Raw genomic sequence first — 27,211 nt, 5'->3', positions numbered from 1 at the left:
AGCAAACCCAAAAATGTTTATGGGGCAGGGCAGCTCTAACCAAAATCTCCAATTTCGTCTCATTGATTCGACTCCAGTTAGCTTTTGGTAAAGGGGTTCACATACTTTTTCCAACCTACACTGTGAATGTTTAAATTAAATAAATGTATTCAATATAGACAAGAAAAATACAATAATTAGTGTGTTATTAGTTTAAGCACACTGTGTTTGTACAATGTTGTGACTTAGACGAAGATCAGATCAAATTTTATGTCAAATTTATGCAGAAATCCAGGTAAATCCAAAGGGTTCACATCATTTTTCTTGAAATAGGCTGTGCATCTAAAGTAGAATTTTGCATTGATAAATAAATATAATCTCAGCGACTGTTTAAACAATGAAAGGTATTTTGTTGAGAAGTAAAATGGTAAAAACGCTGGTAGCCACGTGCCTTCAGATATGAAGCTCTATTGTTATCTGATGGAACTGAACACATTGAAGCAGCATATTAAACTGGGATAATACTGTAAGTCACACTAGCAAGTATAACAATATTGCTAGGGCATATTATTTAATAATACATCTGATTGTTTCACATGGAGGTGTGGAAAACTAAAGGCTAGCTAGCTTGCTATGCTTTTGTCAGGCTCAAGTCAGTTAGCTACTGCTAGCAAGGGATGACGCCTCTTCCTTGCTTTCACCCCATATGAGAAGACAATAAAAAAATACAAAAACAAGGCCCGTGTTAAACAAAAGGCGTGCATTGATCCAAAAAAATCTAACTGCATCCAAATGCACACACACACACGGTAAATGACGGCCTTTAGGGGTCTTTGAGCCACAGGAATGATCTACAGCTTTGTATCCTGACCTGGCCTCCTACGTATGTAGGAAGACTGAAGGTTGCATAGTGTATACACTCTTTGGTGATTGGACCAGGAGTAAGATCATGAGGAGATAAAGTCTGGAAAGGTTCAAGACACATACGGAGGCCCAGAGGGATGGTTGAGAGGACTTCACCAAGGAAGGGGGGAGGAATGAAAGACAGAGCCAGGGGGGGGGAAGAAGGAGCATGATTTACAAAGACAGGGCTTCAGGTTTCAGACTGAACTCGGTCTCCTGGTAAAAGAAAACAATGGAGAAAGTGAAATCTGATGGATGGATGTGAAAAGGAGAGAAAAAGAATACCTGTTAAAGAAGAGGTCATGGGGTTAGTAGGGACAGGTGCAGTTTACAGCTACATAGTTGAGGAACTCAATAGATTGTCACGGGTTCGAATAAAGGACATTGTAGATTCATCTTGAGCAAAGTGCTTAATCAAGGTAGTATATGTAGCACACAATAACTGGAAACATGTAAGAGATATAACTGTGATTACCCTAAGGAAAATACTCCTGTAACCCCTTCCCAACACAATTAAATTGTAATCCAGCCGTTGTACACGTCAATCCCCAGGTTCAGCAATATCCTCCCTACCTATGCTTTTGGGAAATTACTCAAAAGCAACAACTCTACTCTGCTTTCTTGTAACCCGCTGCGCTGTAACCCACATATGCCTGATGGTGTAAGTGACTGCATATACTGTTTTACATGATTATTCCCCACATCTGGCGTTTCACGTTCTAACTTCCCGGAGCTCCATCTCATACTGAATAGGCTGGGGTATCAGCCGGTAGAGAGGACCAGATTCCCAAGACAGCATACACAGGTACTGGATGTTGTCGACTGGTGTCCCGCTAGCGCCTATCCCTATCCCTAATAACTAGGCGTAAATATCGAGAACATAGATTGGAATTGGGTCAGTCACATTTGGCTCAATTGAGGCTAGACAGAAAATTCTAAATTGGAAAAACCTCCAAGAGAAGAAAACAATAGACATCCACTCAACATGCACATATGTAGGATTTAAATTCATCAGTATTTTGTTGCTGAGACTTTTCCTGCAATGCAAGAAATGAATACGTGAGTTTTAAAAAGGCTTCTAAATTCTGTCATTTCCACTTTGACATTTCAGGCTTGATTTGCCCTATTGACAAATGTATCAACCCTTACAAAAATGTCCATTAATTATAATTCACATTTCCTGATGCTGCAGGGTTATTTTTCTGCTATAGCAATCTGGCTCAAATTACATTACATTTACATTTAAGTCATTTAGCAGACGCTCTTATCCAGAGCGACTTACAAATTGGTGCATTCACCTTATGACATCCAGTGGAACAGCCACTTTACAATAGTGCATCTAAATCTTTTAAAGGGGGGGGTGAGAAGGATTACTTTATCCTAAATTAAGATCCTACATCTGTAGACTCACTTCAGAGGAAGTGTGACATTGAGGTGACACTTAAGGACTTGGGAACAGACACTTTAGTCACATGCGCACACACACACACACACACACATGTAGGAGGTGTGGAACATCCCTCTCAACAACTGCACATTTACATTCTCAAACTCTCAGCTGCATAAACAGACTATCCTGGGGCATTCAAAAAGTGGCGAGGGATACCAAAATGTGTCAAGTAGTGACTTATGTCATTAACATCTAAACTGAAAATACATGACATTGTATTTACTTAATGATTATGCTCAAATGTGGCTTTTGACGCTTCTGATTTTAATTTTCATCAGCTGTTGATATGCTGAGTAGCTATCAGCATTCAGGCTGAGCAGCCATTTTAAATGGATATTGTTCTCTGGCTGTGAATTCTCCTTTCGTCTCCATGTGAGACAGTGTGAAGAAGGCTCAATCAACAGCTGATTAATCACTGAGGCGATAATGGCACAGGAATCCCCCTCAGCACACACATTTGACAACACATACAGAGCATTCGGAAAGCATTCCGAAGACCCCTTGACTTTTTCCACATTTTGTTACGTTACAGCCTTATTCTAAAAATGATCAAATTGTTTTTTCCCCCTCATCAATCTACACACAATACCCAATAATGGCAAAGTGAAAACAGGTTTCTATAATTTTTTGCAAATGTATAAAACAGAAAAGCAGAAATACCTTTTTTACATAAGTATTCAGAGCTCAGGTGGAGCCTGTTTCCATTGATCATCCTTGAGATGTTTCTACAACTTAATTGTAGTCCACCTGTGGTAAATTAAATTGATTGGACATGATTTGGACAGGCACACACCTGTCTACTCTATATAAGGTCCCACAGTTGACAGTGCATGTCAGAGCAAAAACCAATCCATGAGGTTGAAGGAATTGTCCGTAGAGCTCTGAGACAGGATTGTGTCGCAGCACAGGTCAGGGGAACCAAAAGATTTCTGCAGCAATGAAGCTCCCCAAGAACACCCGTGGCCTCCATTATTCTTAAATGGAAGACGTTTGAAACCACCAAGACTCTTCCTAGAGCTGGCCACCCGGCCAAACTAAGCAATCATGGGAGAAGAGCCTTGGTCAAAGACGTGACCAAGAACCCGACGAACACTTCGGGACAAGTCTCTGAATGTCTTTGAGTGGCCCAGCCAGAGCCCGGACAAGAACCCGATAAATAATCTCTGGAGAGACCTGAAATTAGCTGTGCAGCAACGCTCCTCATCCAACCTGACAGAGCTTGAGAGGATCTGCAGAGAAGAATGTGTGAAACTCCCCAAATACAGGTGTGCCAAGCTAGTAGTGTCATACCCAAGAAGACTCAAGGCTGTAATCGCTGCCAAAGGTGCTTCAACCAAGTACTGAGTACTTGAGAAGCATGAAAATGAGAAGCAGTAGGATACAATGGTCTCCCAACAGGTAGGCTGTTTTAATATGAACAGCCTACCTGTGCTGAAACAACAGAGTTCACCGCCTCTCCTGAGTCCTGACTCCACATTGAAGTAAAAAAATATATATATGCTTCTTTAAACACTTGTATTTCGACTAGCTGGATAGATATAGATTCTATTTTTCAAATTGTGAAATCATTTCAAATGCCTATCTGACACCTCTGTTAAAAGTCTCTGGGAGAGTGAATGGCAAGTATGGGCTTGTGGCTTCAGCCATGTTTGATAGCCATGAGGCCATAGAATTAAGGCTAATGACATTGACATGAGGTGACACTGTACTACTGTATGCTGCAGGTTCATCCATGTACAGTATAAGAAAAACAATTATTGCATTACGCCACACTACCCCTACCGACAATGAACAAAAAAACTCTTTGTCTTTGGATTATAAAGGTTAGCATAACAGAGCTACAGCAAATTAAAATGTGTATTTAGAGTTCATATCAGTCACAGCCAAGAATGGGAAACAAAAGAATCCCACATTTTTAGCAGTGCAGACATTCTCTTATTCAACAGTGTTCATGGATCCAATTGACGTTAAATAGGGAAACTCCATAAAGCAGCATTACTAATGCTAGTTTATCAAATGTCTGCACTGCTAGAACACATGACATGGGATTCCCCATTCACAACACAAAGACATTCTCAATATTAACTACAAAGATAAGAAGAGAGGGGGTAAAAAATAAAGACAGGAAACAGTAAATCAAAGGTTGTTTGGTTACTTACAGGTTCTTGGATTTCTTAGACTTCTTGGACCCGTCGGGGCCAACGTCACAGCTGCATGGGGATCCGGCGCTGAGCTGAAGGGAGAGTAGGGAGAGCACACACTGCATCATCCAGTCTCCCCAGTCACAGTAGAGATTGGCCCCTAGAGCCTCACACTGGGCCCCTAAAGCCACTAGTCCCTCCTGTGTCACTATCTCCCAGGCTAAAGTATGCAGTGTGATGGAGGTAAAGGGTATCTAGTCCAGTCTGTAACACACACAGCCAGCTCCCACTCTGGCTAATCCTCAACAGCACCCCAGCACATACTCCTATCACCTCCGGGCCTCTCTCTGTGTGTGAATGTGTGGCTGACCGAGAGTGAATGCATGTGTGAGTGAGTGAGTGAGGGTGGCCTACGCTGTGCATGTGTGAGTATTTGTGAGAGAGTCAAGTTGTGTTTGTGTGTGAGTTTGTGTGTGAAAAGAGTGTGACACCAGTCTGGTAGCCCTGGCCCCAATTAAGCCTAAACCTAAGCCGATAGGCTCCAGTGTCACATTACACTTCCTGAGCCCCTCTGTCTCTGATTGGCTGAGAAAGAAAAGAGGGGGAGGAGTGGAAGAGGAGTCATTCTCTGGTAATCTGCTGGTCTGTGACTGTCCTGGGGGAGGTGGAGGTTTCTGTGTGTGTGTCTTTACGCACGTGCGTGCGCGTGTGTGTGCGTTCATGCACACACATGAGTGTGTGTGTGTGTATGTGTGTGTGCGGCTGTTATTCTACTGAAACAATAAGTGCTCATTGGGAACCCATTTCCCCATACATTAGGTACAGTATAGTTTCTTTCCCCTGCCTGTGTCTCAAAGTGACAAATGAGAATAACAACACAGACACTGACTAAAAAATACTTCATTGTTGCTATTGAACCAACAGTTGGCAAGGAGTTCACAGCCATTGAACCTGTGCTGTGTATATAGTTGAGGTCAGTGCCATCTTAAAACAAAATCAAAGTCAAACTGAAGCTGTAATGCCTCCTACCCACCTATTCAACAAATCCCAGTCTAAAGCACACATAATCTGTTTACTTGTACCCTGTGTAGTGTTTTGATCATAGCCAGAGTTCAGATACTGAGCTGGCTCGTTCCCTTGACACTGCTAAAGGTGTCACTGAGAGTAGAGCTACTGAGATGCCAACCAAAACAACAAAAAGCTCCTGTAAACTAGCGTCTAAAGATCAACGTTATCTGCGTACACAGAAAATGACAAGTACTAACTATGAGGTATCTGCGATCAACAGATGGATATCTCTATTCAATGTCGTGAAATCAATAGATTAGGGCCAGATTAATTTATTTCAATTGACTGATTTCCTCATACTGTATGAGCTGTAACCCAGTAAAATCGTTGAAATGTATATTTTTGTTCAATGTACATGTGTATGTCTGTGTAGGTCATTAGTAGCCTCCTGTCCACCTCCAAGCCCCAGACGCTCAAGGCTGACAAACACACACAAACGCACGGACACACACACACACACACATGCACATACACGCACTTGTGCCACGACCAGATCCCAATGAGGTCAGTAGGGTCAGCAGCAACATCAAAATAAAGTGTTTAATCTTAGTGTGGGAACATGAGAACCAGGGTGCCCCAGAGACCCCAGGGAGCTGTCTGCCATGCGTTGCCCCAGTAACCAGAGAGGATGGGGTCAGGCCAACCCAGTCCTCCTGCTATTTACCCACAGGGTTTACTGTAGGAATAGCTAATCCAGAGGTCATAACTCCACATTACTGACCACAGACACAGGGGAATATGGTTTGCTTTTGTCTGCCTGCCTGCCTGCCTGCACACACACACACACACACACACACACACACACACACACACACACACACACACACACACACACACACACACACACACACACACACACACACACACACACGCTATAGCCTTCAGCGGGGATCTCCAAATGAAGACACACGATGAGGTTCTAGCCATTGAGAGGAGGTCCTCATGTTACAGGTCCCTTCATACCATAAAGCACTCAACGCCAGGCTCATGTGACACTTTGAAACAACCCTCCAACTGCAATTAAGACCCATTACAACCTACAGGAACACATGGACTCCCTTCTATTGTGTCTCTTAAAGGGAATGTTTATGGGTTTCCTACTACATGTAACATGATCATTTGTAATGTAGGATGCTGTCTGGTGACGTGATGCAGACCTAGTTTAGGGCTGTAATGTCTTGCTACCTTGAAGGTGTGTTGTTTTTCCTAAGAGGAACATGGAAACATAACCTAAAACTACTTACTGACTGAATAGCTATAGACAGACTAAATAAAATAGCATGTTAAACCAGCCCTCACATTCTCATGTCAGATTTAGATGTTCATCCATGTTGCTCAAATGTCGAACTTTGAAGTTGTTCCAAATGTCAAATTCCGGACTGCTTAAGGAAACGTTTAGGCATTAACTCTACATTTTTAAAGTAAGGGTTAGGGTTTGGGATAGGATTACAAAAAAATTGAGAACAACTATATCAAAAACGTTCTAACGCTGGATTCAAACTTGCCACTTTTGAAATCAGAGGCAGATGTTTAAGCCCATCCACCATGCCCTAGCAAAACCAAAATCAACTTGAAGTTAACAGTGTTCAATGTCGCCCCTGGTGGCTGGTTTCCACATAATCTCCCAACGCGCTCAGACATGGATGGACGTCAAATACTGAATTGTATCATGGGTGATAAAATACTGTATACAATGCATTTGGAAAGTATTCAGACCTCTTGACTTTTACCACATTTTGTTAAGTTACAGCCTTATTCTAAAATGGAATAAATAGCTTTTTTCCCCTCATCAATCGACACACAATACCCCATAATGACAAAGCAAAAACAGCTTTTTATACATTTTTGCAAATGTATAAATAAACAACAACTGAAATATCACAATTACATAAGTATTCAGACCCTTTACCCAGAACTCAGTGTTGAAGCACCTTTGGCAGCACTTACAGCCTCGAGTCTTAGGTATGACCCTACAAGATTGGCACACCTGTATTTGTGGAGTTTCTCCCATTCTTCTCTGCAGATCCTCTCAAGCTCTGTCATGTTAGATGGGGAGCATCGCTGCACATCTATTTTCAGGTCGCTCCAAAGATGTTTGATCCGATTCAAGTCCGGGCTCTGACTGGGCCACTCAAGGACATTCAGAGACTTGTCCCGAAGCCACTCCTACGTTGTCTTGGTTGTATGCTCAGGGTCCTTGTTCTGTTGGAATGTGAGCCCAGTCTGAGGTCCTGAGCGCTCTGTACTTTGCTCCGTTCATCTTTCCCTTGATCCTGACTAGTCTCCCAGTCCCTGCCGCTGAAAAACATCCCCACAGCATGATGCTGCCATCACCATGCTTCACCATAGGGATGGTGCCAGGTTGCATCCAGGTGTGACACTTGGCATTCCGGCCAAAGAGTTCAGTCTCGGTTTCATCAGACCAGAGAATCTTGTTTCTCATGGTCTAAGAGTCCTTTAGGTGACTTTTGGCAAACTCCAAGCGGGCTCTTATGTGACTTTTACTGAGGAGTGGCTTCCGTCTGGCCACTCTACCATAAAGGCCTGATTGGTGAAGTGCTGCGGAGATGGTTGTCCGACTGGAAGGTTCTCCCATCTCCACAGAAGAACTCTGGAGCTCTGCCAGAGTGACAATTGGGTTCTTGGTCACCTCCATGACCAAGGCTCTTCTCCCCCGATCACTCAGTTTGGAAGAGGAATTGTCTTGGTGGTTGCAAACCTCTTCCATTTAATAATGATGGAGGCCACTGTGTTCTTGGTGACCTTCAATGCTGCAGACATTTTTTTGTACTCTTCCCCAGATCTGTGCCTCGAAACAATCCTGTCTCGGAGCTCTACGGAAAAATTCCTTCGACCTCATGGCTTGGTTTTTGCTCTGACATGCACTGTCAACAGTGGGACCATATATAGACTGGTGTGTGCCTTTCCAAATCATGTTATTCTAAAACAGATTATATAGCTATTTATCCTCATCAATCGACACACAATACCCCATAATAACAAAGCAAAAAAATGTTTTTGGACAATTTTGCAAATGTATAAAAAATGTAAAACGGAACTATTACATTTACAAAAATATTCAGACCCTTTACTCAGTACTTGGTTGAAGCCCCTTTGGCAGCGATTACAGCCTTGAGTCTTCTTGGGTATGACGCTACAGGCTTGGCACTCATTCTTCTCTGCAGATCCTCTCAAGCTCTGTCAGGTTGGATGAGGAGTGTTGCTGCACAGCTAATTTCAGGTCTCTCCAGAGATTATTTATCGGGTTCTTGTCCGGGCTCTGGCTGGGCCACTCAAAGACATTCAGAGACTTGTCCCGAAGTGTTCGTCGGGTTCTTGGTCACGTCTTTGACCAAGGCTCTTCTCCCATGATTGCTTAGTTTGGCCGGGTGGCCAGCTCTAGGAAGAGTCTTGGTGGTTTCAAACGTCTTCCATTTAAGAATAATGGAGGCCACGGGTGTTCTTGGGGACCTTCATTGCTGCAGAAATCTTTTGGTTCCCCTGACCTGTGCTGCGACACAATCCTGTCTCAGAGCTCTACGGACAATTCCTTCAACCTCAAGGATTGGTTTTTGCTCTGACATGCACTGTCAACTGTGGGACCTTATATAGAGTAGACAGGTGTGTGCCTGTCCAAATCATGTCCAATCAATTTAATTTACCACAGGTGGACTCCCATCAAGTTGTAGAAACATCTAAAGGATGATTAATGGAAACAAGATGCACCCTGCTCAATTTTGAGTGTCAAATGGTCTGAATACTTATGTAAATGTATTTTTTTTACATTTGCAAAAAAACATTTTCACTGTCATTATGGGGATTTGTGTGTAGATTGATGAGGAAAAATATTATTTAATCAATTTTAGAATAAGACTGTAACGTAACAAAATGTGGAAAATATCCAATTGTCTGAATACTTTCCGATTGCACTGTATTTACCCTTTGTTGCACATACCTACATATAACCTGAATACCTACTAGATAGTAATGTTTTATATGACATAAGAAGAAATTATCCATATGCTAAGATTTTAAGATTGAAATACAGGTATAACAATTGGAATTGGTGATCAATTGTCCATGTTCAAGTGTTAAAATAGTGAATCTCTGGCGTTCTCCATCACTTTAATTTCTGAAGTCTGTGAAGCATGAACCCCTCCCCAGCCCCTCACATAGCAGTCTGCTCAGGACATAGGAACAACAGCAGGGTCAGATCCAGTCTCTATATATACTGTAACCCTGAGCCCCAATGTCTACACAGCAGTGGTCCACAGCAGAAACAAACTCTCACGTGCTCCACTGAGGACAGACACCAGTGGGCCTGCACCCCCAGGCCAAGGGGCTCAAAGCCAGAAACACACTGAAGGGCTGTGGGCAAGAGGTCAGATGGGTTGGGTCGATGGGGGGCTGATCGGTCGCAAACAATGCATATACAGTTGAAGACGGAAGTTTACATACACCATGGCCAATACATTTAAACTCAGTTTTTCACAATTCCTGACATTTAATTCTAGTAAAAATACCCCGTCTTAGGTCAGATAGGATCACCACTTTATTTAAGAATGTGAAATGTCAGAATAATAGTAGAGAGAATGATTTATTTCAGCTTTTATTTCTTTCATCACATTCCCAGTGGGTCAGCTGTTGATTTCTTCAAACCAAGCTGCTTACCTATTGCAGATTCAGTCTTCCCAGCCTGGTGCAGGTCTACAATTTTGTTTCTGGTGTCCTTTGACAGCTCTTTGGTCTTGGCCATAGGTTGTGGACAGGTGTCTTTTATACTGATTACAAGTTCAAACAGGTGCCATTAATACAGGTAACGAGTGGAGGACAGAGGAGCCTCTTAAAGAAGAAGTTACAGGTCTGTGAGAGCCAGAAATCTTGCTTGTTTGTAGGTGACCAAATACTTATTTTCCACCATAATTTGCAAATACATTTATTCAAAATCCTACAATGTGATTTTCTGGATTTTTTTTCTCATTTTGTCTGTCATAGTTGAAGTGTACCTATGATGAAAATTACAGGCCTCTCTCATCTTTTTAACTGGGAGAACTTGCACAATTGGTGGCTGACTAAATACTTTTTTGCCCCACTGTACTATTGTTTGTACAGATGCACGTGGTACCTTCAGGTGTTTTGAAATTGCTCCCAAGGATGAACCAGACAAATTAAAACACTTGGCTGATTTCTTTTGATTTTCCCATGATGTCAAGCAAAGAGGCACACATGACATAATTTTCTGGAATGTTCCAAGCTGTTTAAATGCACAGTCAACTTAGTGTATGTAAACTTCTGACCCACTGGAATTGTGATACAGTGAATTATAAGTGAAACAATCTGTCTGTAAACAATTGTTGGAAAAATTACTTGTGCCATGCACAAAGTAGATGTCCTAACCGACTTGCCAAAACTATAGTTTGTTAACAAGAAATTTGTGGAGTGGTTGAAAAACAAGTCTTAATGACTCCAACCTAAGTGTATGTAAACTTCCGACTGCAACTGTACATACTCACACTCATTTATGAAAATATCACATACACACCAACACAAGATGGCACTGACAGGGAAGGTCGATATCTCACGAGTTCCAAACTGACTTTGCTATTTAGTGACTTTTTTGTGTTTATTGAGAAGAAAAATACATCGGTAATGCTATTATCACATTTTACCGCCTAGCACTTTGGACATCAGATAGACAGTTACTAACCTCGATTTCAACAGCAAATCCGACTCTGACTCAGCTGTTCCCTTGTTCACACCAGACCCTATTCCTTTGTTTCATGGGCTGGCGTCCTGGTGAGACTGAGACGAAGAGTAAATCAACCAACACGCCCCTCCGTTTTATTGGCAAATGTCCAGGCACTTGAGAATAAGATGGATGAGCTTCGTTCGAGAGTCTCCTGTCAGAGAGACTAGAAAACAACATTATTATATTCTTTGAAGATACTTGGCTGGCTGAATCTATGAACATAGAACTAAGTAGTTTCTCCATGTAGCCACACGATCGAACGACAGCTGCCTCGGCCAAGTCCAAAAGGGGAGGGTTGTGCCTCTTCATAAACAACAACTGGTGCTCTGATTTCAGTGTGAAAGAAATCTCAAGCTTTTTCTCACCTGATATAGAATTTCTCATGGTAAGCTACACAGCTTTTTATCTACCAAGAGAGCTCTCATCCATAATTATCAGAACTTTTTACATCCCACCACAAGCAAACACCACTTTGGCACTTACAAACTATATGGGACATAAACAAACAAGAAACTGCACATCCAGAGGCAGCGTTTCTTGTGGACGGAGACTTTAACACCAGGGGACTTAAAACCATGCTAAATCAATTCTACCAACATGTCTCCTGCACCACAAGGGGTGCTAAAACTCTAGACCACTTTTATTCTTCCCACAGAAATGCATATAAGTCACTCTCTCGCTTCGGCAAATCAGACCACAACTCTATCCTCCTGCTTCCACAACTCTATCCTCCCGTGCCAGAGATGCGCTCAATAAGGAAGTGGTCTGATGAAGCAGATACAAGGCTACAAGACCGTTTTGCAGGTACCGACTGGGACATGTTCCGGGATTCATCCATTGGAATTGAAGAGTTTACCACAGTCACGGGCTTCATCAATAAATGCATAGAAGACGTCTTCCCCACAGTGACCATATGAAAGTATCCAAACCAAAAACCATGTATTATAGGCAGTAACCACACTGGGATAAAGGCTAGAGCTACCGCTTACATGGAACAGGACACAGACATAGACACATACAAAAAAGCCCGCTATGACCGCCGATGAGAAAAAAAACATGAAAAGGGACGATATAGGAGGAAGGTGGAATCCTATTACACCGGCTCCGATACTCATCAGATATGGGAGGGCTTGCAGTCAATAACGGACTACAAAGGGAAACCCAGCTATGAGATGCCCAGTGACGCATAACTCCCAAACGAGCTAAATGCCTTTTATGCTCACTTTGAAGAAAACAACACAGAGTCTTACATGAAAGCCCCTGTTGTCCAGATGACTGTGTGATCTCACTCTCTGTGGCCGATGTGAATAAAACTTTTAAACAGGTAAACACTTGCAAGGCCGCCGGGCCAGACAGAATAGCGTTCTCAGAGCATGTGCAGACCAGCTGTCAAGTGTCTTGAAGGACATTTAGAATCTCTCCTTGTCCCAGTCTGTAATCCCAACATACTTCAAGATGACCACCATTGTCCCTGTTCCCAAGAACTCCAAGGTAACCTGCCTAAATGACTATTGTCTCGTAGCACTCACATCTGTATGAAGTGCTTTGAAAGGCTGGTCAGGACACACATCAACACCATCATCCTAGACACCCTAGACCAACTCCAATTTGCATTCCGCCCCAACATATCAATTTAATTTCACACTGCTCTCTCCCACCTGGACAAGAGTGGAAATAACTATGTGAGAATGCTGTTCATAGACCACAGCTCAGCGTTCAACACTATAGTCTCCTCCAAGCTCATCACCAAGCTCGGGGCCCTGGGACTGAACACCTCCCTCTGAAACTGGATCCGGGAGTACAGGGATTACAGGAGAGTTTAAGACCCTCAACACAGGGGCCCCTCAGTGGTGTGCTTAGTCCCCTCCTGTACTCCCTGTTCACCCACAACTGTGTTGCCATGCACGACTCCAACAGCATCATCAAGTTTGCTGATGACACGCCGGTGGTAGGCCTGATCACCGATGGCTATGAGATAGCCTACAAGGAGGAGCTCAGAGACATGGTAGTGTGGTGCCAATGTCAACATCCTCTCCCTCAATGTCAGTAAGACCAAGGAGTTGATCGTGGACTACAGGAAAAAGAGGGGAGAGCACACCCCCATCCACATCAGCGAGGCTGTAGTGGAGCGGGTCGAGTGTCCTTGGTGTCCACATCACTAAGGACTTAGCAGGGTCCATACACACCTGCACAGTTGTGAAGAGGGCAAGATAGCATCTCTTCCCCCCCCAGGAGACTAAAAATATTTGGCATTGACCCACAGATTCTCAAAAAGTTCTACAGCTGCACCATCGAGAGCATCTTGACTGGCTGCATCTCCGCTTGGCATGGTAAATGCACCGGACGTTGACTGCAGCCATCCAAGACATCTATATCAGGTGGTGTCAGAGGAAGGCACAAACAATTGGCAAAGACTTCAGCCACCCAAACCATAGACTGTTCACTGTGCTACCATCTCGCAAACTGACTAACAGGCTCAGAGACAGCTTCTCCCCCCAAGCCAAACGACTTCTAAATATCCATAAGATTGCTAAATAGTTAATTAAATGGTTACCCAGACTATCTGCATTGACCCTATCTATGCACACTTACAAGACTATAAAAACACTCACTCACACTACGCTGACACTCACACAAACCCACACACAGACATAACACACAAACACCCCCCCACACATTTACTTTCACGCTCATCATATGCTGATGCTACTCTGTTTTTTATTTAACTCTTATTATCTATTCTGATGCCTATTCATTTCACCCTTCCTTTATATACAGATCTACCTCAAATACCTTGTACTCCTGCACAGTGGTATGGTACTGGTACTCCCTGTATATAGCTTAATTCTTGTGTTACCATATTCTTCTTTTGTTTAACTCTGCATCATTGGGAACGGCTTGTAAGCAAGCATATTGATTGACACACACGTGATGTAGTTCAGAACATCAGCTGGCAGTCACACCACTGGCTTGTTGTTCCCTGATAACAGAGAGCTGGGATATGGCATGAGTGGAAACAGAGAAGGGGAACATACATACACACATTCACAAGTGCTCACGTTTCTAGCAAACAGTGTACGCAAATAAACACTACACGCTCAGACACAGAAATACAGTACATATTCACGCACACAGCACTTACAAACACTAACCCACACATACAGTGCACACAAATACAAATTGTACTCACACATCCAGTAAAACACCCCCAAAAGACAATTTTATTCACACATCCAGTACACCTAAACAAACCACTGCTGCTAAAAACACCCCAATCAATTCACACTGCAGCACAGCCCACAGTAAATCCCCCAAGGTGAAGGGTTGGCCTCCATCATGTTAGTCTTTGTATAGCTAACCTCCATTCAGCAGTTCACTCCTGCTGCTGCCCGGCTGCTACAGCCTGCTGCCCTAGTCTGACCTTATTCATGCCTCCCCAAGGACACTTCTTCCTTTTCATTGGTCTTCCCTCTCTCCTCCTTCAAAAAACAACTTGACTATTCACCATGGGACAATGTAGGGCTGGCCTTTTCCTTCTTTCCTTCAGCCCTGCTTTCTTTCCCTTCCTCCATCTGAGCAGGTTTGGGTTTGTGTGAACCGTTTATACCCGGTTTCCTGACATTGAGAGGAGAAGGGTGGAATGGGAGGAGGACAAAAAGCAGAGGATAAGGCTTCTCTGAGTTCTCTCCTGGGGGTATGGGAGCAACAATGGGTCTTGGTGAAGAATGGAAAAAAAGATGGGAATAGAAGAAAATGGGTCTAATGGAGGCCACGAGACGTTTTCTTGGGCGGAGGTTAGACGAGAAGGGAGAGACACGGTCAAATGCAAACGCTAACCTCAATGAGTGAACTTAAACCGCAATGTTCTAAAATTTGAACCCAATGGCACAGTTTGAGTCCGTTGTTGTGTAAGGGAAGGACAGGAGGAAGTTGAAGTGCACGTTCACTACAACATAAAGGCGAGTTTCGACTGGCCGACTTGTTCTTTTCTTTAACCCCCTAAGGTTGATGTACGCACCCCCGTGGAATTCTAATTCACTCAATACAAAAATCCCCAAAACATTCTGTCTGTTTAAGGTAGAGATATCTGTTTTCCTGCATTGGATGTGTCTGGGCTACACACTAATATGACCCCTAGGAATGGAGAGACTCTCACAGACACGTATATGTCGGTTGTTTTGCTCTACGACGCCCACAAGCCTCACAAGACTTGTCTGAAAGTCCACCGGTACCAGTTTTTTTTTAATTACAGAAGAATATATGGAGATTTTTTAGTGCCAAAAATAAGGGGTAAATAGATGTAAAATAATAAGAATGTTTCCTTATCTCTCTCAAATACAGTGGGGCAAAAAAGTATTTAGTCAGCCACCAATTGTGCAAGTTATCCCACTTAAAAGGATGAGAGAGGCCTGTAATGTTCATCATAGGTACACTTCAACTATGACAGACAAATGAGAAAAGAAAAATCCAGAAAATCACATTGTAGGATTTTTAATGAATTTATTTGCAAATTATGGTGGAAAATAAGGATTTGGTCACCTACAAACAAGCAAGATTTCTGGCTCTCACAGACCTGTAACTTATCCTTTAAGGGGCTCCTCTGTCCTCCACTCGTTACCTGTATTAATGGCAACTGTTTGAACTTGTTATCAGTATAAAAGAAACCTGTCCACAACCTCAAACTGTCACACTCCAAACTCCACTATGGCCAAGACCAAAGAGCTGTCAAAGGACACCAGAAACAAATTTGTAGACCTGCACCAGGCTGGGAAGACTGAATCTGCAATAGGTAAGCAGCTTGGTTTGAAGAAATCAACGGTGGGAGCAATTATTAGGAAATGGAAGACATACAAGACCACTGATAATCTCCCTCGATCTGGGGCTCCAGGCAAGATCTCACCCCGTAGGGTCAAAATGATCACAAGAACGGTGAGCCAAAATCCCAGAACCACACCGGGGGACCTAGTGAATGACCCGCAGAGAGCTAGGACCAAAGTAACACAGCCTACCATCCTGTAGTGCCAGACGTGTCCCCCTGCTTAAGCCAGTACATGTCCAGGCCCGTCTGAAGTTTGCTAGAGAGCATTTGGATGATCCAGAAGAAGATTGGGAGAATGTCATATGGTCAGATGAAACCATGATATAACTTTTTGGTAAAAACTCAACTCGTCGTGTTTGGAGAACAAAGAATGCTGAGTTGCATCCAAAGAACACCATACCTACTGTGAAGTATGGGGGTGGAAACATCATGCTGATTAGTGTAAAGGAAAGAATGAATGGGGCTATGTATCGTGAGATTTTGAGTGGAATCCTCCTTCCATCAGCAAGGGCATTGAAGATGAAACGTGGCTGGGTCTTTCAGCATGACAATGATCCCAAACACACCGCCCGGGCAACGAAGGAGTGGCTTCGTAAGAAGCATTTCAAGGTCCTGGAGTGGCCTAGCCAGTCTCCAGATCTTAACCCCATAGAAAATCTTTGGAGGGAGTTGAAAGTCCGTGTTGCTCAGTAACAGCCCCAAAACATCACTGCTCTAGAGGAGATCTGCATGGAGGAATGGGCCAAAATACCAACAACAGTGTGTGAAAACCTTGTGAAGACTTACAGAAAACGTTTGACCTCTGCCATTGCCAACAAAGGGTATATAACAAAGTATTGAGATAAACTTTTATTATTGACCAAATACTTATTTTCCACCATAATTTGCAAATAAATTCATAAAAAATCCTACAATGTGATTTCTTCTCATTTTGTCTGTCATAGTTGAAGTGCACCTATGATGAAAATTACAGGCCTCTCTCATCTTTTTAACTGGGAGAACTTGCACAATTGTTGGCTGACTAAATACTTTAAAAAAAAAAAAAATATTTAAACAACTGAAATATTACATTTACATAAGTATTCAGACCCTTTACTCAGTACTTTGTTGAAGCACCTTTGGCAGCAATTACAGCCTCGATTCTTACATTTACATTTACATTTAAGTCATTTAGCAGACGCTCTTATCCAGAGCGACTTACAAATTGGTGCTTTCACCTTATGACATCCAGTGGAACAGCCACTTTACAATAGTGCATCTAAGTCTTTTAAGGGGGGGTGAGAAGGATTACTTTATCCTATCCTAGGTATTCCTTAAAGAGGTGGGGTTTCAGGTGTCTCCGGAAGGTGGTTCTTCTTGGGTATGACATTACAAGCTTGGCACACCTGTATTTGAGGAGTCCCATTGTTCTCTGCAGATCCTCTCCAGAGCTGTCAGGTTGGATGGGGAGCGTTGCTGCACAGCTATTTTCAGGTCTCTCAAGAGATGTTCGATTGGGTTCAAGTCCAGGCTCTGACTGGGTCACTCAAGGACATTCATAGACTTGTCCCGAAGCCAATCCTGCATTGTCTTAGTTGTATGCTTAGGGTCGTAATCCTGTTGGAAGGTGAACCTTCACCCCAGTCTGAGGTCCTGTGCACTCGGGGGCAGGTTTTTATCAAGGATCTATCGGTAATTTGCTCCGTTCATCTTTGCCTCGATCCTAACTAGTCTCCCAGTCCCTGGGCTGAAAAACATCCCCACAGTATGATGCTAACACCACCATGCTTCACCATAGGGATGGTGCCAGCTTTCCTCCAGACATGACGCATGGCATTCAGGCCAAAGAGATCCATCTTAGTTTCATCAAACCTTTTAGGTGCCTTTTGTCAAACTCCAAGTGGGCTGTCATGTTTCTTTTACTGGAGGAGTAGCTTCCGTCTGGCCACTTTACCATGAAGGCCTGATTGGTGGAGTGCTGCAGAGATGGTTGTCCTTCGGGTTCTTGGTCACATCCCTGACCAAGGCCCTTCTCACCTGATTGCTAAATTTTTCCGGGCGGCAAGCTCTAGGAAGAGTCTTGGTGGTTCCAAACTTCTTACATTTACAAATGATGGAGGCCACTGTGTTCTTGGGGACCTTCAATGGTGCAGACATGTTTTGGTACCCTTTCCCAGATCTGTGCCTGGACACAATCCTGTTTGTGGACAATTCCTTCAACCTCATGGCTTTTTTGATCTGCCATGCACTGTCAACTGTGTAGACAGGTGTGTGCATTTTCAAACCATGTCCAATTCATTTAATTTGCCATGGGTGGACTCCAATCAAATTGTAGAAACATCTCAAGGATCAATGGAAACAGGATGCACCGGAGCTCAATTTCGAGTCTCATAGCAAAGGATCTGAATACTTATGCAAATAAGGTTTTTCTGGTTTTTGTTTTTAATAAATTAGCAAAAATGTCAAAAAATATTTTATTCTATGCACTTGTATGGGCTAATGACATTAAGGCCAAATAACATTTTTTAGCAAATAGACTTTTATGGGTTAATGCGAGCGCTTTGACATCACTGGCATGTTAGCACATTCCTAATGCACATTGTTCACTTCTCATTTCTTTGATATCCTATCATTCATGCCATAATTGTTTAAGTGTCCAGGGTAAGTGCTCTGTGCTCTTGCCTGGTACAACATCCTAGACATTATGAAACAGAGTTGTTTCAGACAGAGCTGTGTTCGTAACTGTTACAGGCCCAGGGTGATTGTTTCCCTTTATACAACGGTTGGGTCTAACCCTGAATGCTGATTGTTTAAAACCGCATTCCAGGCGGTGTCTATTCCACAAGTTACCACCAGCTAAATCTATGACATTACAAAGCCTATTCATCCTGTTCCATCTGACTGTGCAATCCACTGTCTCATCAGCACAGCCAGACAATTTATAAACTTGATCTCCACTATAAAAAGCATCTAGACATTATCACACATTTCTTTTAGACTAACATTTAGTTTTCAACAGCGGAGATTTGTGTAAACCTTGCTGTATGTCTCTACGACATTTGCAACATTGTTTCAATGTTGAACTTCGATCTCCAGGTGTCCCAGAGTAATGAACGTGTTGGGAGGCGGGACGAAGCAGACATGCAGGCAGCGTTTCTCAGTCAGTCTAGCATCACTACTTCACAGTAGAGACATTTTAACTTAAAATGCATTTGATTTAAAAAATTTAAAAAAAGAATTGGGCATAAATGCTTCTGTGCTTTAGTAGCAAACTTGTATGCCATCTGTAAAAGTGAAGAAAATTGTTACATTTAGCCATGGAAAATGTAGGAACCTTCCCGATAGCCATGATTTGCTGAAATAATGGCTTGGCTGGACATGCCGAGAGATGAGCTCAGATTGGTCTTCCATGTAGCACGGTTCTGTCTATAACATGACCTGGTCAGTATGTGTAGGTTATCCTTTCTAATGTGGCTTTTTTGAAAGATATCACGTAGTAGGACCGAGTTTTGAAATCAGTGGAATTAGAGTATGATAACTAAGGAGAAATTCTGCCGTTTGATTGCACATGTGCAGAGAGAGTCGAAAAGAGGTCTATTGTATAAAACACCTGTCTCCGGATTACATCTTCAAACTAAGGGCAAACATGGCATCCGTCACAGAGAGGGAGAAGCGTCCATCCATGTACAGTATATTGGTAAGATAGTCTAGCTAGTGACATTTTCAGATATGACACATTTCTAATTTTGTCAGAAAGTCATTTTCATTTCAAGTTAAAGAGTACTGTTAGCTATCTAGCTAATATTAGCTGGCTGGATCGCTAACTAACGTTACATATAGGATCTATGTAGTAATATTATTCGTATCTCAGAGATATTTGCATTACTAGTTATACCCTAATGTTAGCAACTAGCTAACATTGAACCTGGTTGGTTAGCTACATGCAGATTCATGCAGGGTAGTAATGTTATTAGTTGGTTCATTGTTAAGCTAGCTACTGTAGCTACATGTCTAAACAAAAGATTCCACTATCTATGCAAGTAACCATTTCAATAGAATGTTCATGATTTCACTGAGACAACTGTCGATAGATGTAGTTGGTAAATTCGCTCTGGCTACCTACTCCGATTTCAGAGCACTCTCATCTGAGTGTGCCAGAATGCAGAACAACTGACAAATTTACGAACGCTCAACACCAGTTGAATATGGCCAGTGTCAGTAAACGTTGACAAAAAAGCATAATTCAATTGTTGCCAGCAGCACAATTACAGTCACCGACGCTTTTGATAACGTAAAAATAGCCTAACTAGCTCTGATAGGGCGAGTAAAATGGTCAGAGTGAGTTGTTCTCTCATTTGCATCTGGAAGTAGCTAGCAACTAGCCAACTTTAGCCAGTTAGCTTTAGTGCTTGCGAACTGTTATTAGGTCAGAACCTTCGGATCAACTCTACTCCTCAGTCAGAGCATCCAGTGTGTGCTCTGAATGCTCCTAGAGCAAAACGCTCTGAATTTACGAACAGACAATCTGACAATGCTCTGAGTTTATGAAAGCCCAGAGCTCACTCTGAGCGCACTCTGGCATTCCAGATTGAATTTATGAACACACCCGCAGTATAAACCAGCCTTTAGTCTTGAAGTCTTTGGTTGTCAAGTACATGGCCTCACATGTGAATACTTAAAGAGATGGGTGGGGCTAAGGATTAAGAGGGTGTGAACGATGCTGAGTGGGTGTAGACAAAGAAAAGCTCTCCAGTAGGTTTACAAAAACATTCAAAGGGACATTTTCTCAAAAGTGGAGGTTACAAGTTTATCAACTTTCAAAGCAGAATTACTGTCCCATTGTTCTTCAACTGTAGCGTATGATATACAATTTTCTAGTTCGAGTCTCTACTTTTGTCCAATATAAAAAACACCATTTCACAAATGCCGGTCGGTCACAAATGAAAAATGTAAAACGAAACGAAGTGCAGCTAGTTTGCAGTCTTTCCAGCTTCAGTTTGAAGTGACTGTGTTAGCTGTGTTGTTGACTAGCTCCTCTGAACAACAGCGTGCTGACAAGAGAGCACATTTTCCATGCCAGGCAAAATCGTGCCTCATTAACTAATTGTTATGGTTGTGTCCAAATAAATGCCACTAGAGAAAAGTTCAAACAAATTCAAATGCAGCTACTGTTGTTATTCTGGCTGCACTGTTTGACATTACTGTAAGTAAGCCATAGTTGGCTAGCTATCAAGTAAGGGATAAGAACGCTGCCAGCCAGTATGGCAATGGAACATTTAGAACGAACGACTGGGTTGCATCCATCAATAGAGAACAGAAAAGCTGAATGACTGGGTTGCGTCTCTGGCAACCGAACCGATAGAACGAATGACCAGCCGGCTTGGGTAGCAACCCTAGCTTTATGTCGGGACTATATCTTGTGGAAGGGTGAAATAGTATGAATAAATTCATTTAAAAAAAAAAAATTAGGAAAATATGTCAATCATTATTTGAATATGTTGGTAACCCGTTATAATAGTGATAATACCCTCAAAGCCAGTGTTTGGAGTATATATTAGCACGGTTTACTGGCCCGAGACGAATCAACACCCGTGCTTATATATCCTCCAAACACTGGCTTCTCAGGCATTATCACTTAATTGTCTTCTGTCTGTAACTGTAGAATCCTCCTCGTAGGACCCTCCATTGTCAGTCAGAAAGCACCTTCAGATGTCACTCAACACTCACTGGAGGAGAAGAGGACAAGGCAAGAAAGCTGGAGCCAAGGGTCCTCTGTGCAGGGTTTTGTGAGCACATACATTGATACACACACACAAACAAATTGATATACATACACACACAAATAAGCATGCACACATTGAAAAATACACATACACACACATTCAGAAAAGTCCAATACAGTCTCACACAATCAACCAGTGTGTAGTGTGTCTAATGACAAACTCAATACACCACAGCCAGGAAACAGAACCGTAAGTCACTCCTCACTCTGTAAAGAAAATGTTTGTGTGTGTGAGTGTGGATTATTTTTAATCTGACCCCCCCCAGTCTCTTCCTGCTGTTATTCAGCACTTGCAGGACATGGCTGCTTCCTGTCTGAGTAAGAACTTCCTGTGGTGTACAGGATGTTGTGGAACAATGTGGATCTCTTCACATAGACCAACCAGGCTTCTAGACTTCAAAAAGCCCCAACGTTAGCGACATTCCCAAAAGGCCACAGATCAGCCTTGTTAAGCAATTTCATCTACAACCTTGGCATGCCTTCCAGTCCCCAATTCTTAGCGGCCTATTCCCTTTTCCGTAGGTCCTTGGAAGGGACAACATTCCTGAAGCATTGTAGTAAAAGAAACAACACAAGGTATTTTTGAGGGGGGTGCTTCCATATGACTATTATTAGCTATTGGAATTACTCTTCATTCCCGGCCCGCCTGTCAACGGTAGCAGTGAGACATTCATCACAGCCAGTGCAGCTCTGATGAGAAATTCCTTTGACAGCGAAGAAAAAAGTAAAGGGGGAGACAGGGGAGACCTGACCCCTCATCTGACAGCGACAGGAGAAGGAAAAGAGGAGAAGGGGAGAGGGAGGGGGAGACCCGAAGACCTGACCCTAAATCTAACCTAGGGTATTTACGCTGAAGGGAATCTCAGAGGTGGAGTTCAGCCATCAGCAAGACAAAAGGGCAGTTTGTGGAAAGCTGTAGCAGGGAAATAGGGAAGAGAGGGACCTGGGAGGAATGGTGTAAACGGCATTCCGCTTGAGGATGGAGGGAGAGACAGAGAGAGCAGCTGGGGAATGATGCGGGTCAGTCATGGTCACTGCGGGTCACACTCCACCTCTCAACTGAGGTAAACAACACCTAGATCCTCACATGGTCTTCTCAGGAGACTGTGTGCGAAATACATCCCTACACCATGTATCACAACAGGGGAAAACAACACCAAGCTCATCATAAGATAACACAAGGATATTTTGCAGTTGGTTTCTCCATTAACACTGCATTAGTTACTGTATATACATTACAACAGAGCTACACACCAGCTAGCACGTCATGGAAGAACAGTGTAACTTTGTAGCAGGCTTATAGGCTACATATTATAACCAGTAATACAATTGAATCCTAGTTTTTTCCCATGTACATAATTTCAAAGCATAGAAATGTTTAAAACGTGGATTAGAATATACTATTACCTTGCTCTCCATAGAAGAAACCTATTGAACAGAATAGCATGGAGCCCAATTCCAAAGCAGTATCGGTAGACTGGTTTCCAGGCTCGGAGTTTCAAGAGCAGTAAATTGCTCTTTCTTTATCATCTCCACACAGAAGTTCCTGTGTCTACTTTGCTGTCTAAGCCAGAGATATATCAGTACAACGTCAGGACATGAGAAAAGAGTGGTACATGATTGGCAGAACAGTCCCAATTCACAGGCTAATGCATGCCCTCAACTCAATGCCAATCAAAAGTTAGTTTGTTACTGTATTCATTAGTGAAAAACCACATGTACCAAAGTGGAAAGCTCAAGCTCCTGGACATCAATGTAACGATGTACGCTGAAAGTCTGGAAGCAAGGTGAGAGAGTGAATACATTTAATAAATTAAAGAACAAAACAAGAAACACAAACAGCGCACCGACTTGGAACAGGAAAATGACAACTGGGGATGAAACCAAAGGGAGTGACATATATAGGGCAGGTAATCGAGAAGTGTCATTGTGCGCCTAACGCTGGTGACAGGTGTGCGCCCTAACGAGCAGACTGCCTGCTGACCTAGAGGCCGGAGAGGGAGCACACGTGAGAGTACTCCCTCCCCAATGCACAGCTCCAGCCGCAGGACGCCGACCAAGATGACAATCCCGGGGATCATGAGCGGACCGGTCAACTCTGCTAACGCACGGGAACCTGTCCTTCTGGCTGAGGCTTGGGAGCATGACGACCTAGAGCGCCGGAGAGAGATTATACGTGACAGTACCCCCCCCCCCCCCCCAGCGTTTTCGACTCCAGCCGCAGGAAGCCAACCACAGGGACGATCCCGGGGTTCCGGAGCGGACCGGTCACCTCCACTGAGGCGCAGAAACCTGACAAACCGGATGTGGAATGAACATGATGAGCCGGCTGAGACCTCCCCGGTTACCCCGGCTGAGGCATGGGAACCTGTTCACCCAATTTCAGCATGGGAGCCTATCGAACCCGCTGAGGCATGGGAGCCTACAAACCGGCTGAGGCATGGGAGCCTATCGAACCCGCTGAGGCATGGGAGCCTATCAAACCGGCTGAGGCATGGGAGCCTACAAACCGGCTGAGGCATGGGAGCCTATCGAACCCGCTGAGGCATGGGAGCCTATCGAACCCGCTGAGGCATGGGAGCCTACAAACCGGCTGAGGCATGGGAGCCTATCGAACCCGCTGAGGCATGGGAGCCTACAAACCGGCTGAGGCATGGGAGCCTATCGAACCCGCTGAGGCATGGGAGCCTACAAACCGGCTGAGGCATGGGAGCCTATCGAACCCGCTGAGGCATGGGAGCCTATCGAACCCGCTGAGGCATGGGAGCCTACAAACCGGCTGAGGCATGGGAGCCTACAAACCGTCTGAGGCATGGGAGCCTATCGAACCCGCTGAGGCATGGGAGCCTATCGAACCCGCTGAGGCATGGGAGCCTACAAACCGGCTGAGGCATGGGAGCCTACAAACCGTCTGAGGCATGAGAGCCTATCGAACCCGCTGAGGCATGGGAGCCTACAAACCGGCTGAGGCCACCCAGATAGCTCCGGCTCCAACACCCGGACCCAAGAACAACAAGAAGAAAAAAAAACCACTCCATTATGCTTCCCTTTGATGAGTCGTCATTCTGTAACGATGGACGTTGAAAGTCGGCAAGCAAGGTCAGGGAGTGAAAACATTTATTAAATAAAAAAAACAAGAACCACAAACAGTACACAGACAGAACAGGAACAATGACGCCTGGGGGAAGGAACCAAAGGGAGTGACATGTATAGGGCAGGTAATCAAGGAGGTGATGGAGTCCAGGTGAGTGTCATTATGAGTCTAACGCTGGTGACAGGTGTGCGCCCTAATGAGCAGCCTGGAGACATAGAGGCTGGAGAGGGAGCACACGCGACAATCAACTACTGTGGGAAAATGATTTATGGCTAGAAATTCAAAAATGATATTAAAATACCTCATCAGAAGCTTATTTAATAGACGTTTTTATATCAATATCAAATAATTGTACATTTACTGGCACAGACCATAATAATCAAGTTCCTTACTGTAATAGAGTTCCATGAAAATGGGCAAAAATAGCTTTTTAGAAAAAACTATTTCTCAGGCAAGAATTTTGTAGGACTGTCTGGGAGTGGTCTGACTGGGGAGGGGAAAATTGAAAACTAGCTGTTATTGGCAGAGGTCTGGAACAACTAGCTGTTATTGGCAGAGGTCTGGAACTCTCTTTGTTATTGGTATATTAACCAATTTACCGCATGGCGATGCCACCACGGAAAGCCGAACCTCCCGCCCATGCATACATGCTGATTAGGTCTTGTGTAGATTGTATTTTCAACCAGCAACTATCAGGAATTAACACTGGTAAAAGAAATCACACTTTTACAGTGTTCGTTTTATCAGCTGTTGTACAATATGATACAGAACACAGGGAAAAACATTATTTTGACTGCACTGGGTCTTTAAACATTGGCATTCCTGAAATGAGATTTGGAAGATGAAGTAAGTGCTGGATAATGTGGTTCTTGTTGGGTTAGTAGCACATGGCTAGAGAACAATATCATTTTCTCTGTAGCACAGACCGTGTTGTGTTACTATTGGATATGGAGACATGACCACGGGTACATTATGGTCATATAAATTTCAGATGAGTTATGAAACTTGGTTAATTAATGTCATGTACTCCATGAGGTAGTTATGAGCATGAACAGGTCAGATAAAGGGTAAAATAGATAGTGAGTAAACAAGGAGATGAATATGACATAGACGTTGTACTGTTTGACCATCAACATGATCTATTGGCTGTATCGTGCCTTGTGGGAAAAGGACTGGGCTATCTGTTGTTGTTCAAGGTGCTTTGGAGTGCATCCTAAATGGAAACCCAGCCCTCTATGTAGTCATATAGAGCCTTATGGGTCCTGGTCAAAAGTAGTGCACTAAATAAGGAATTGGGTTCTATTTGGGAAGAAGCCGTGTTCTCTCTGTGGGATCAATGTGCTACACACAGAGATAGAGAGAGCAGGGTGTTCTCTCAGCTAATGTCAGCGATGAAGACTCCCCAACTGGCTGTATAACACCTCCTAAACACAACACCACCACACACACTCTCTAACACAGTTGTTAGGAGTCAGGGTGACATAGGGATGGAATTACCTGACATCTCCCCGGGCAGGGAACAGGGTTACAGAACAGGCTGTACTGAAGAAGATGATGGAGTGAGATACAGAACAGGGAGTGAGTAAGAAGGAGATGGACCTCTGGGCAGTGGAGGGTGGGACTGAGGGATGAGAGAGAGAGAGAGAGAGAGAGAGAGAGAGAGAGAGAGAGAGAGATGATGGGAGAGAGTAAAAGAGGAAGGGAGAGCGAGTGATGAACATTTTAGCAATAAACCATTATCAACTTCCATCTCCAGCCCCAACTAACCTCATAACGTAACTATGAGCTTGTGGAACCTGGCAACGGAGTATGGATAGAAAGATCTGCCTTAAAACTCCCTGCGTGGAAGTGTGTGTTTATCGACTGGTGAACGGCTTGTTCACGGACATAGTGAGTGTGTCTCATCCCTCTCTACACAATACTTGCCAAAGCACTGCTATGGCAACCGGTGCCATTAACGCACCCAACAGGCAGTCACTACCTACACAAACACACATGCACACGCACACACATACACATCCACACGCAAACACACTGCATGGAGGGTGAAGAGAGGGGCCTGCTGGATCTTCTCCCCACAGCCAGACGTCAAAGGCTAGTTTGTTGTGGATGTCTTGTTGTGGACACCACACAACCTCCTATGCCAACCCACGCCTGTACACTACACACTCAGAGGGAAATTAGGTAGGTAGTGACAAGAGGTTTGTCGGGAAGAGAGGAGCTGGACAGAGAAGCTACATCCCTCCC

At 43.6% G+C, this 27,211-nt stretch overlaps 1 protein-coding gene across 1 annotated transcript in view; it reads right to left on the bottom strand.

Moving 5' to 3' along the window:
- Nucleotides 1-27,211, bottom strand: part of LOC115122923 (regulator of G-protein signaling 3-like) — a 166,094-nt gene that overhangs the window by 14,631 nt on the left and 124,252 nt on the right. Inside the window, exon 12 of the mRNA XM_029652210.2 lies at nt 4,492-4,565. Within this exon, the coding sequence (XP_029508070.1) occupies nt 4,492-4,565 (74 nt within the window). The remainder of the gene's footprint in view (nt 1-4,491; nt 4,566-27,211) is intronic.

Source organism: Oncorhynchus nerka, linkage group LG4, assembly GCF_034236695.1.
Source record: "Oncorhynchus nerka isolate Pitt River linkage group LG4, Oner_Uvic_2.0, whole genome shotgun sequence".
In the NCBI taxonomy this organism is placed as follows: domain Eukaryota; kingdom Metazoa; phylum Chordata; class Actinopteri; order Salmoniformes; family Salmonidae; genus Oncorhynchus; species Oncorhynchus nerka.
This window is presented reverse-complemented; position numbering and strand designations above follow the sequence as displayed.